The sequence below is a fragment of the Pyrgilauda ruficollis genome, unplaced genomic scaffold, assembly GCF_017590135.1.
Source record: "Pyrgilauda ruficollis isolate IOZ18807 unplaced genomic scaffold, ASM1759013v1 scaffold55, whole genome shotgun sequence".
NCBI lineage: Eukaryota > Metazoa > Chordata > Aves > Passeriformes > Passeridae > Pyrgilauda > Pyrgilauda ruficollis.
In genome coordinates this window covers 2,298,351-2,311,141 of record NW_024527155.1, presented here as the reverse complement: position 1 = coordinate 2,311,141, position 12,791 = coordinate 2,298,351, and the positions used below count along the sequence as shown (strand labels likewise).

Genomic DNA, 12,791 nt, shown 5'->3' with positions numbered 1-12,791 from the left:
GGTAACTTTAGCTTTCACACACTTTTAGAAAAGTTCATTCTATATTATGAGTTTTGCTGACAAAAGCATCCTGACAGTAGATATTAACAGGCAGGTGTGACACAGGCTTGCTGTGTCACCACTCCTCAGATGTACAGTTCCTCTGGGGTGGGGGAGCAGCACTGGCTGCTTTGGGCATAATGAGTGAACTCACCCCAAATTAAATGCCATTCTTATTTCTGTGACCATCATCAGCATGGATACAGCTAAACCAACATCCTGTAATGCTAATTCACATCAAAAAAGCCTGGGATTTTCCTCATAAAAGAGGGAAGACCTCTCAAAACCAAATCCAAAGTACTCAAATATGGCCTCATATGGTACCCTTTCCACAGTATCTTGAATAACTTAAACATAGCAAATTACAGAGGGGAAATACCATTTTCATATTCCATAAAAAAACCTTTTATTTACCAAATGAACAACAAATGGAACATTTGCTGCATACATGCCTTTAACTTAGTGAAGGTATTTGGGTTTGCATCAAGGGACATTCAGGTTGGCAACTCACTACTGGGTAACAAAACTTATCAACATGACCATTTGATCAGACATTGAATTGGAAATATGCCAGGTTTTTTCACACACCCCTGTACAAACTGAAGTGAACACTGGTGGTCACGAATGTTCTGCATAACAGCACTGTTTTTCATAAATATTGAACTATCAAACAAATAGAGGGATATTAAAAAACTGCTTGGGTATCTGTGCCCTGGTCTGGGCCTCTCCCAATAAATTTGCACTTGTTTCAAAGGAATGTGCCACATACAAAAGCTCTGTGTGAAAAAGTGAGGATGGCCTCGCACATCAAAACTTACTCCTCATCAGCTGCCCGTATTGATATAAATGATGTCCTTCTCCATCTGAATGATCCATTTTCAAATACAAAATTGCTCTGGAAGCTGACATTTTGTTTCAGCAGTCATGCCTTGTTATGGCCCTTCCAGTTCCTAGAACAGTTTGTTTTGCCACACTCATCAATAAGGCCATTCACTTCTCTGGTCTTCCTTAAGCACAGAGTTCCCTGACCTATTTCTTTCACAAATATCGGTAACACTTCCCTTCCCCAAATATCATCATCTGCCAGTTTACTTGTTACCCTGTGAACTCTCATTTATTAACATCCATGGCTCCTGCCTGTTTTGAAAGACTCTAGCACAATTTTACTGCCACTGGTTTCTTAAAGTTATTGATCCTTTTTATGCTCCAGTAACAATCACTCAGACATTGCACAGTCTGCCCTGACCAATCCAAGCCCTAGCTTTAACCTTAAATTTTCGTTTCTGCTATTGAGTTGCAGGAAATTCCCCCCTTTTTTTTTCACCATTAAAACTTATTCTGTAGTGTTACTGCATCTTGTAAAGCATTGTTTTCAGCCACTGGGAAGGACATGCTGAAATTCAACATTTCCTTTCACTCTCTTTTATTCTCATCTTCAACTATTCTTTCAGCTTGCTCTCCACATAGTTTTATCCTGAAAAATAAAAGAGATTCCAGCAAAATATTCTATGTCTGTAGCCTCCTGTGGTCTCTCCTCTCTTTTCTCATTTAGCAGACCCAAGTTTCTCATCTGTTTTCCTCCAGAACTTTTTACATCAACAATAGTACAGACTACATCCCCAAGTTTCCCTGCCTGTAATCCCCAATCTTTGCACAAAAGTACAAGATTTACTCTTTCCCATCTTCATCAGTTGGTATCATCTAATAGTTGTATTTGGCTTTGTTCAGTGATTTCTTTTGAGGGTGGTAAGGCTTCATGAAGTCTTCATTTTAAAGCATCAGAAAAGCAAAAAAAGGAATAAAAAAGCCTTTTCTTGAAATATAAGTTTCCAACCAAATGTCACACAGGGCCCAGGCTGTGACAGACTCCCCACCCCACCTGCATCATTCTGGTGCTCACTCGTGACATGAGACTGTCATGGGGATTCTGAGAGCTCAGCTCACACTGCAGACTTGCCCTGTATATTCCATAGGGTTTCTTCACTTCCCACTCTTTTTTTCATAAAATTTGCTGGGATTTGATCCTGTAAGGCCAATATACTACAATCAGTTCCATTGCTCAAGTTCAATTATTAGAATAGTACTATCAGGCATATACATACACAGACCCACATTGTGTTGAAATATGAGTTTTTCCTCAGGAAAATACACCAAATTTCTTGCCATTCTCTTCCCTTTCACATTTAACCTCCCAGAATACACTGTTCACAAACCCCAGCATGGAAGGTGCCCCTCTTTTTCATTCTAGAGACTCTTCTGGGCACCTTTTGTTTCTCCTCTCTACAAATTTCTTTCCTAAATTTAAAACATCTTCCTGGTCCAAGCTGAATATTAGTACTTTATGCAATTTATTCTGCTATTTTTCTTCAACACAGTCAATCATGCAGTTGTTGGAACTGTCTCTCACAGCTTCTTTCATTTCTTTCCTACTGGTGCTCTGTAACATGCTTCCCTCACTTTCCAACAAATTTCTCCAGCATTTCCACAGCAGTGGTCTTTGATCTCCTTCCTTTCTCCACTTATATTTTCTTTCCAGGAAAACACACCTGAAGCAACAGTCAAACTCCTTTGCTACACAGACAGCTCAGACACTCTTGCCTGCTTTTACTTATGCAGAATATAAACTGCCACCAAGTCTTGGCTATCTAAAAGCCAGCTTAAGCTAAACTTAGCTAAGAGAGTTCTTAAGGGCACTCAGTCTTCCTAAAACCCTTCTTTGTCATTCTCAGTGGTCCCAGGTGAAACTTTGTCAGAGGATAACATCTTAAACTCTGACCCCTCTACGGGCAAACCTTGATTCAGTCAGCCTTTCTTTGTGGAATAATAAATGAGAGTGAGAGAGAGAAAGAGAGAGAGAGAAAGAAAATAAAGATGAAATTTTTACCAACTTTTAACTTCTCATTTCACATTTCATCTAACTCAATATATTTTGTCAACGTCGGAGGGAATCAGACAGAAACAACAGAAACCTACTCATCCAAAATATGGTTGCAGAAGCAGTTTTCCAAGTCTGTTTCTTTCACCATGCAATCCTTCTCTGCACAATGCTCACACTCAGCTGCATCCCATTGGAACTGATTCCATCCACAGCTGAGCACACACTGCTGCCTTGATTTTTTCCCCAGTAAGACAAACCTCAGAGACAGGAAGATTCGGTGAACAACAGAAACACATCTTGCCATGCAGGTACAGCTGGGTAACAGTCACTGGAATCATGAGGGGGAAACTTCAAACAGCAAAGAGCTCGTTTGTTAAACACACAGCAAGGAGAATTGTATTTTGTTACTGGCTGCACTCAACAGGTAAAGGTTCACCTGTTTCTGGGGGGCAAACAGCCTCTGAGTGCAACAGATACTAAAAATCTGTTTCAGTATCAGATTATAAAGTGCACATTAACAGACAGCCTCTGCACTAGGAAGTTTGTACCCTGAAAACTTAAGGACAAAGTGTAATTTGTTTCACAAATAGGTAACAGACGCAGATTTAAATTTCATGAGCAAATAAGGAACTGCATTAATTTCAAGTTACACAAATATTTCAGACTCCTGAAATCAAGTCCTGATGTTCCTAAGGTAATACATCAAAGGTACAAGATAGCTTGGAACAGAACCTGGGGAGAGGTGGTGGTCAATCCAACCCTAACCACAAGACAATTCTTCCTGTAATTAACAGAGTGCAACATGAAAGCAGTCTTTGTCCATGAAATATCCCAGCTTTCCTACATGTTTGAACCTAGTCAGATAACCAGAAAAAGTGTGTGTCAGCTCTGTATGCAGGTTGTTTTGGACATGTATCATGTGTGCTTAAATAGGACGGCCTATTCTTTACTTAAGAAAAAATATGAACTTTCTTTCTGGATTCTGAGACGCTCCTGTGTAAGATTTCCTACACATAGTTGTTTGGTCTCATATACATGTCCACTGTCAAGTTAAAGAAAAAAAAAAGAAAGTCTTATTACCATATTTTTCAGGACACAGTGTTTACAAGATCTGCAATACTGACAAGCACCTTTTAGATTCCCTGATTTGGCTTTGAGACAAAAAAAAAAAAAAAAATTAAGTGCTAAATGTGCAACAGTCAATAAAGATAAACCCTTTGATATCAGTAGCAATAGGTAGAATTAACAGATTACCATCCAATTAACACATGCAGTCAAAATATGACCTACACAAAGTTTGAAATACCAATCAACACTGCAGTCTTACTGCCATTCCTCTCTGGTCTGAGATGAATATTGAAGTAAGAATACAAACAGCCTGTTTACTGCTAAAATCATATCAATTTCTATTGGCAAAAGTGTTAATGTAGTAGAAAAGAAAAAGACATTGCCTTTGCAAAATTTTTAGCTGTAATTTGAGTCCTATTGTTTCCCACAACGTGCATTTATATATTTTGATATTGGCATTTAAGTATACTTACATAAAAACATAAAGACATAATCTTTTTCTCCCACCTCAAACTATGTTGCTAGATATATGTACTGCAGAAGAGACACACACAGCACGAATTTAGAGACTTTGATGACTAAAGTAGATATAGATACTCATATAAATTGTAAGAATAATCTAATTTTATCAACTTTCCAGCCTTACAGTTACAGCACCTGTTGAAGTCCAGAAAGCAATACCTAAGTATTTGTCATGAAGGATTACTCAAATTTGCTAGCTTTTACAGGATCATGCTTACAGGGCCTCTTTCCACTTGTACCCCAGAAAAAAATGAATGCTCCATCCAATTTCTGTGTGCATGTGCTACTGGTTGTACATTCCCCTGTGTGTTAGTATTCCACCCTGTTCCCATCCGCTCCATGCACACAGACCCCTTGGAATTGTTGGCTGGGAAGAAAGAAAGAAAAAAAAAATCAAATAAATGTAATTATTTTGTTGTATACCTAAGTAGATAGAGAGCACATATAACTTCAAATCAACATTTTACTGAAAATTTAAGGTCAATACTAACATTCTCTATTTTAATCAAATAGTAACTGAAGTAGACACGAAATGAGGTTTTTTTTTTTTTATAATAAGAACAATCAGTGACTGGAATAATCTCCCCAGAGAAGTAATTGGAGAAGTGTTAGATTCCCCAGCATTGGACAAGTTTAAGATTTAGCTGGACAGGGTGCTGGGCCAAGTTTTCTAGATAGTGATTTTGTCAAGAAAGGTAGGACCAGATGATCCTTGGAGTACCTTACTGACCTGCTATTCTACACTTGACATAAACTACTTCTACATATAAGAGATTTGTGACAACCACACAAAATACATCTAATAGAATCACAATAATAACGTATCTCTCATTCATTAAAGTATTTCTGTCATGGTGGACCAGCAGCATCTTCCTAACAACGTTCATTCAACTCCTTGAAATCTTAATATTGGAAAAGAACCACTGTACTGCTATATAAAGATTTCAAAATGTGTAATCAGCCCTTAAAGAAAAGCCACACAATAGATGCTCTCTGAAAAAGCATTAAGTACACACATTCCTTCAGTTTCAAGGAAGCAATATAAAAACCTTATACTGTTTATTCAAATAAAGTCACACATTATGGGTTTACTTCTCCCTACCCCTGCCCAAACAATTGATGTTTTACCAGCTCTGCAACGTCTGATCTCTCTCCAAGTCAGACAGGAGATCAGAGGATTTAACCTGTGTTATCCTTGTAAAATTGCATATAAAATACAGCAGAGAACATGTATCTGTGGATCTCATTTAAACTGTGCTTAACAAAGCACAAATATTTATTGTAAAGCATAATAGATTATTAGGAAAATGAAGAACTTCATATCTCTTTGTTGTTCACATCTAGTGATAACAAAGATATCAAATTCTGGAAGTCTACCAAAAAGTTACATTTTATTATGAACACGTATGATTTAAGCATTGCCAATAAATTCTACATATTTAGTTATAGCTGACATTTATGATGTTACTTGAAGAATAATGAATGCCCTAACTTGAAATATGCACATGCCTTTAAGAAGTGAGCCTAACGTCAAAGGAAGCTTTTAGTAACTTGCATAGGAACAAATATCTTCTATCATCTAGAAAGGTTAATGAAATCACATTTTCTGAGATTTCTGTACTACAGACCAATGTGACAGCAAAAGAGAGCATTTACTACCCAGAAGGGAACAGAGAAAGTAAATTATTGTATGATAGTCCCTACATATCTTAACTGCTAGTAAAATATTTTAATGTTTCTTTCATTGTATGCATTAGATAATCTGCAACGTACTCAATGAGTTATTTCTGAAGACTGTCACAGCATACTTGCATTTTAACCTTTTATGCAGAAACAATTACTGTATTAATCACAGTAAACAATTACTGTATTAATTCTGTTGGGCAAACTCAGGGGGGGAAATGCTCGAAAACTACTCCACCGTTTCAGATTCACTTCGTATTTCCTCAGACCTAATTCACAGTCAATTACAAGACCTGCACTATAGAACAAATGTCAAGGAAAAACTAGAAAATTTCATTTGGCACCGATGAGTTTCAGCCACGACAATAACAGACGGGGGATTCTGCAGCAACAATCACTTCGCAGAAACTGCTCACTTGCGCGTTTATTAAATACACTCCCCTCATTCTCCCTCCTACAACGGGCTGATAATCCACTTGCAGCAGCCTCGGGCCAGTTCCAACACAACTCGATGTTCCTGCAGTTGACGTGCAAGTGCCCAAATGAAAACAAACTCCCCCACACGCACGGGGGTTTACGCTACAAAAAACAAGACTCATTGAAAAGTTTTCCGGGAGGTAGAAACCAACAGAGTTCCATTCAAGAAAACTGAGCGTTTCGGGCATCCCTCCAGCCTCTACTGAACAGCTCTCTCTTCAGTAAAAAGAAGTTTCTTAAAACCCATCAACCCAAAACTAACGTTAACTTAGGTGGAGCGAGGAGCAGGGGGTGAGAGAGAAGGAGAGAGAAGAACAAACGACAGTAATCTGCAGGGCAGAAGGACAGCTGCCACTCAAACAACACCAACGCTCGATAAATAATATCCCTCAAAACCTGGTGTTTCTTTAGCACTTGGTAATGGTTTTGTCGATAGAAAGCGGGGAAGAACCAGAAGTGCCGGGCAGCTTAGAAAGCTGTGGTTTCTTTCTCTCGGAAATACTGCCAGACGCCGAGAAGGTGGGGGGCTTCGGGAAAAAAAACCAAAATAACACGGTAACTGAAAGCTAAAGCTGACTGGTTTGAGGTTTTGCTCTAATCAATAAGAACGGCTGTTTAATAATTGAGATTGCACAAAAAAGCGAGCGAGCCTTCTGTCCTACAACAAATACATTATTATGATTTAGCACCCACGTAATAAAGGGTTATATCGATTCTGCAGAACCGAGCTGAGAAACCCGCTAAGGGACTAACATTCTCCTCCATTCCTCTAGCAGGAGTTTGTTAGTGAGCAGACATCCAGCACAGACACACACAGCAGTCAGGAAAAGCTATGGAGTGGCGCTCAATCCTCCCAAAGTTTCTCCTGCAAGTTTCGGAGAAACCTACCTGCTCTCTGGAAATGCAAGGCAACGAGGGTCTCCTAAACATTTTGCAGCTGCCGTAGTAGCTGACCGAAGTTTCCCCTAGGGACACGCAGCTAGATCTCCTCCTGGGTCTGATCACAGGCACTTTTTCCTCCACGCTGGGGAGCCGTGGGTGGCGGTGATGCTGGTGGTGCGCTCCTCGGCTCTGCGCCGAGAAGATGCCGTGCTCCCCGCCACAGAGTGCCAGAAGGCAGCCTGCCACCCCGACCGTGCCGGCCAGCAGCGGGCCGAGCGCTGGGGGCAGCGCCTGGAGGCTGCTGAGCGACACCAGCCACACCAGGCTGCACAACACCAAGACGAGGAGGCTCCGGCGCAACTTCAGGGAGCTCTGCGGCAGGGTCAGCGCTGCCACCGAGACCAGCACCGTCAGGAGCCTTCCTAGGAACATCTGCGGCTCCTCTTCATGCCCCTCCGCGGGCAGCAGCCACTGCAGCGCCACGAAGTCCCCCGAGAAGCAGCACAGGGGCAGCGCCAGCAGCCACCAGCGGGTCGTGCCGCCGCCGTGCTCCCCGCGCCGGCCGCCGACCAGGTAGCAGGTGAGGAAGAAGAAGGCACAGGCGATGCTGAAGAGAGGGCTCAGGAAGCGGGTCAGGCACAGCAAGGCGTGCAGCGGCCGCGGGCTCCGCCAGCTGCTCCCGTCCTGCTGCTCCCGGGCGCTGCCCCGGCCGGGAAAGGCCAGGAGCGAGAGGGCAGCGGCGGCCAGGACGCCCAGGGCGAGCCGAGCCCGGGAGGAGGAGGCGGTAGGAAAGAGCAGCAAGGAGAGGAAGCTCTTCGGGGGGTCCTGCCGCAGCGGGGTCGCGCAGCTCTTCACGTATCCGTTCCGCAGGCTCTCCGCGCTGCCGGGCAGCGCCGCGGGGGCGGCCGCCCCGCCGCCGTCCGGCTGCGGGCAGTGCTGCGGGGCTCTGCCGGCCCCGGCGGGGGAGGCGGCCGCCGCCACAGCTTCTCGCTCTTCCCTCATGGTGGTCGGGGACGCGGCAAGGGGAGGACGGCGGAGAGGCGCGGGTCGCGCTAGCTGCGTCCCGGCCGCGCCTCCCGCATCCCCTCAAGAGAAGGGAGCCGGGCTGAGCCGCCGCTCGTCCCCCGCGGGCAGCGGCGTCCGCGGCATGGTGGGTGAGGAGGGGAAAAAAGAGAGAAAAGGTAAAAGTCTGGCTCGCCCGCTCGTGGTTCCTCAAACGGCTCCGGCGGCGGGCACTCGCTGCCGCCTCCCAGCGCCCAGCGGCGGCAGCGGCCGCGGCGGAGCCAGCGGGGGTGGGAGTGAGGCGGGGAACGGCCCCCCTCGCCCGCCCCTCTTTCTCCCCTCCCTGCCTCCCGCCTCCCCGCCCGCCTTCCCTCCTCCCCCGGGTTCCGGGAGCCGCACTTCCCGCGATCTTTTTTAAAATATAAATCTGTATGGCTGTGTCTGCCCAGCCGCCCCCCGGGACGGCGTGCGGGGCTCGGGCCGGCCCCCGCCCGGCGCCGCAGCCGCAGCAAGGGACGATGAGGAAGCGATGGAGGGGCAGGAACGCTGAACTGGCGCGGCTTTGTGCTTTATCTTGTCATCTAGCTTCGAGATGCCGCGGAAAAGTTGTTCGTAAGGGCTGTAAAGCACACGCAGAGTATCGAACTGTTTTCCCTCTGAAGAGCATCACTTTTTCCTTTGTATGCTTTTTTTTTTTTTTTTTTTTTTTTTTTTTTTTTTTTTTTTGGTGCCTGAGAAGTTAAGTATGGATTAGAGTAATTATCTACTTTTTTTTTTTTTTCCGCCCTCGTTAACTAAGTTACAAACTAGACCTCATTGCACTACCAGGTTTATTTGCACAGCTAATACCTTTGGAATGGATCAAAATAAAAATTTTGGAACGGATCGTTGGAAGTGTTTAGACTGCTGTAAGGGAAAACAGACAGCTAATGGGATTTTGAGTAATGCCTTTGCTCATTTATTCTGTTTGTTTTTTTCTGGAAAAGTAACTGCTAAGCAGTTCTAAATTTATTATAATTGTGCATGTTTACCTTGTTACTTAGAACAAAGGTCCTTTGAGCCATGTTTCCACATAATATTGTACTGCTTTACTTACACTGGTTCAGAAATCAGTTTAGGTAAGTCAGTGACTGCAGTTTCTGCTTTTTTTTATTAAAACAAGGAACTCTTGAAATTATTTGGTGCCATTGCTTGTAATTCTCTCCCTTTGAGCAGCCCCTGAGTAGCAGCTGGTTTGTGGAAGCTGTGGGGTGGCAGGAAGTGCTGCTGCAGGACACGGGCCTGAAAGTTTGCCATGAACAGAAATCGTCAAGTGTGATGGCTGACAGAAAATGCAGTATGGAATTGCAAATAGAGTAATTTGCAATGGCAAATTTCCCTCCTGTACATGAGAGGGAAATAAGTGATGATTTATTTTTTAAAAGGCAGATCAGTCTAGTGGGATTTTAATACCATAGTACATCTTCCTCTATTCTCTCCTGACTTGGTACACTTAACAAAGATTCTGTGCCATCACATTGGTTCTAAAAAGTTTTCGTAAAAGAAAAATATGTAGTTCCTTTGGGATTATATTCTTACATTTTCTTGTATTCGTATGTTAGTGATATAGATTGGATCACAATCAAGTCTACTTGTAAACGCTTTTAAGGCTGAGAAATACCTTGCTTTTATGTAAATTCTTTATTTTTTTTTATTCCCTTTAATTCGGCTATAAATAAATGCATTCCAGAAATAATTCGCTGGCATCACCTTCATTAAAACACCTTTGGGTATATTCGTAGCAGTGGAGACTGGGAGGTGCCTGAGGAAGACTACAGAGACAGGACATCACATGATCCCTAAATACCATGGATGCAACCATCTGTGGCTTCAGCACTTTCTGAATCAGAGGTGGTGTGTTATTCTTGACAGTTCTTAGTAGTTTTTTAATCCACAAATTTGTCCAGTCTTTTTTTTTTTTTTTGAGTCCACATAGGTTTTTAGCATCTGCAGAGCAGTACAAGAAATGCAACTTCACTACACAAGTGTGAAATATGGGTTTTTTAAAAGTTTCCTACCTGTCTTTATTGATACTCTTCTCCTTTTGATAGAAACAATGAACAGTTGCTCTCTAGTCACCTTGTCTCTTGAATTCATGATTTTATATCTTTCCTCAGTCTTGCATTTATTTTTTAATAAAGTGAAGAGTTTGGGCATATTTTTTTCAGATTCTTTTCATGTTATTGTTTTTTGGGATTTTTTTTTTGAGCACCACTGTATGCTTTTGGAGCAGATAAGAACAGGAGTTATACCCAATATTCAAGACAGGAGCACAGTCCAAATAATGCTTTCTTTCCTTACAATTCCTGTCTCTCATTTGCTTTGCTTTGCTAGGGAAGTGAGACAGCAGATAAACTAAGCATTGTTGAAAGTGGTTCTGTTGAACATTGAACACTGTTTTCACGGTGTTAAGTATATAGATCCCAGGCTCTGATTGTTAACATCTACATCCACTAGATAATTTGATAGGTAAGATTAGGGGGTTTTTTTTTTCTGTGTTTACATTACCGTTATCTACAGTAAATTTCACCTGCCTATGAAGTCAGCGCTGTGAGGCTGTAAGCATATTCTCTCAGTCAGTAGCTTTGTATTAACAGTATACTTTACCACCTTCCCATCTTTTTTCAAATAATTTATCATTAATTAAATAGCTTTAATTTCAGTGATACGTGTGCTGAAGAAATGTACACATTCCAAAATGTAATGGGAATATAGTTGGTCTTTAATAATGTCTCTGTTGCCTAACAACACTCTTCCTACCATATTACAGGACCCCGAGCTGAGAAGGTTCCAATCTAATAATGAATTTCAGTATAAAGAAAACTAGGTTTGAGTACTTTAGTGTCTGATGTAAATTAGAATAGCATTAACTAAATTGCTCCTTGTAACAGAATAATTTTTAGAATAAGGAAATAATTTTTTTATTAGCTATTTCTTAAACAAATACAGAAAAACATAATGTTTCATTAAAATTGAAGACATTTATGTCAGGGGAATGTAATTTTTTTTTATCATCCTCCAGTTTCTTACTAAAACAAGATGGGTGGCTCAGTGATTTGAGTCAGGTTGGCTGTCTCTGACTCATAATAATAAATACTAATATAATTAAATATTTGTTTTAAATGGTGATAAATAAGATTTTCCAAGTTAAGCCTGTTTCATCAGTGGCCTCCCTGTCTTTATGCTGAGGCAGCTTTCTTGTTCCTGCTTTTCTGCCTTTCATCCTGAGCAGAGGGAATGAGCCAATGTCTGGGTGAAAGTTTGGCTGCCAGCAAGGGCCAAGCCACCACAATAACCATGTATACTCAGCCCTGGAGATCTGATCAGGAAAATACTGTTAAATCTTAGGTTTTCCTTGCAAAGACTGACCCTGCTGCCATCACTGTGTTTTAATAGAGAATTTTCATTTGTTTGGTCAAACTCAAAACCAGACTTAATTTTAAAGTGGAATTCTTCATGGATGAGACTATGAAAATATGGTGTTTATACCCACAGCATACTGGCAGTAGAATACAACAACTCATAATTGATTTGGCAGTAAAGACTTACTTTTTCTTCATTAAATCTATACTTGCAAAATTCATAAACTGGTGGTACCTATCTCTACAGTGGAAAATATTTACTGACTTGATTGACAATTTAATATACGTTGTCAAGTTGTGTTTGTTAGTTTCTATTGATTTGAGACGTATGAAGTTCCTTTTGCTTCCTGTGTGATTAAACTTGCAAACACTTAAAATCAGATTTTGAGAAGATGGGTGTATATTACTTTGTAATTCACTTCAGAAAAGCATAATAATGATTAATTTCTCAGATAGAAATGATAATATTTAACATAAGAATATGAAGGAAAAGCAGTCCAAAAGAATATGAACCAAAACCAGTTAATTTAAATTCTCCTAATTCAGAGGATAACTATTTTTATAGCATTGTTTTGAAAGTTTGGTTGGGGTTTTTTTTCTGGCTAAGGAAATTGGAAGTATTTATTTATCCAGCTAACTCCACATTTTCCAGTGTCATTATTCCCAGCGATCCCTACAGTGATAAGTAGCCAATGACCCTCCCATAGGATGAACTACAGGAGTCTTACAGATCTGCCTGTTATTCATCACAGTGCTAGAACACTGCAACAGCACAGTGACATTTTGCTAAAAGCTCACATTTTCCCCAATAGGTTATTATACAGGCAGAATAAAATGCC

General features: G+C 41.5%; 1 protein-coding gene across 4 annotated transcripts in view; it reads right to left on the bottom strand.

The window, feature by feature from the left end:
* PDE3B (phosphodiesterase 3B) overlaps positions 1-9,240 on the bottom strand; it is an 83,265-nt gene extending 74,025 nt beyond the window's left edge. For 2 of the 4 annotated variants that reach the window (XM_041481335.1, XM_041481334.1), the window contains exon 1: positions 7,556-9,239. In XM_041481335.1, coding sequence (XP_041337269.1) covers positions 7,556-8,551 — 996 coding nt within the window. In that variant the 5' untranslated portion in view covers positions 8,552-9,239. Of the gene's footprint in view, positions 1-7,555 lie in introns of all 4 variants that reach the window. The other 2 variants (XM_041481333.1, XM_041481336.1) reach the window with 2 other exon arrangements.
* Positions 9,241-12,791: the final 3,551 nt, after the last annotated feature.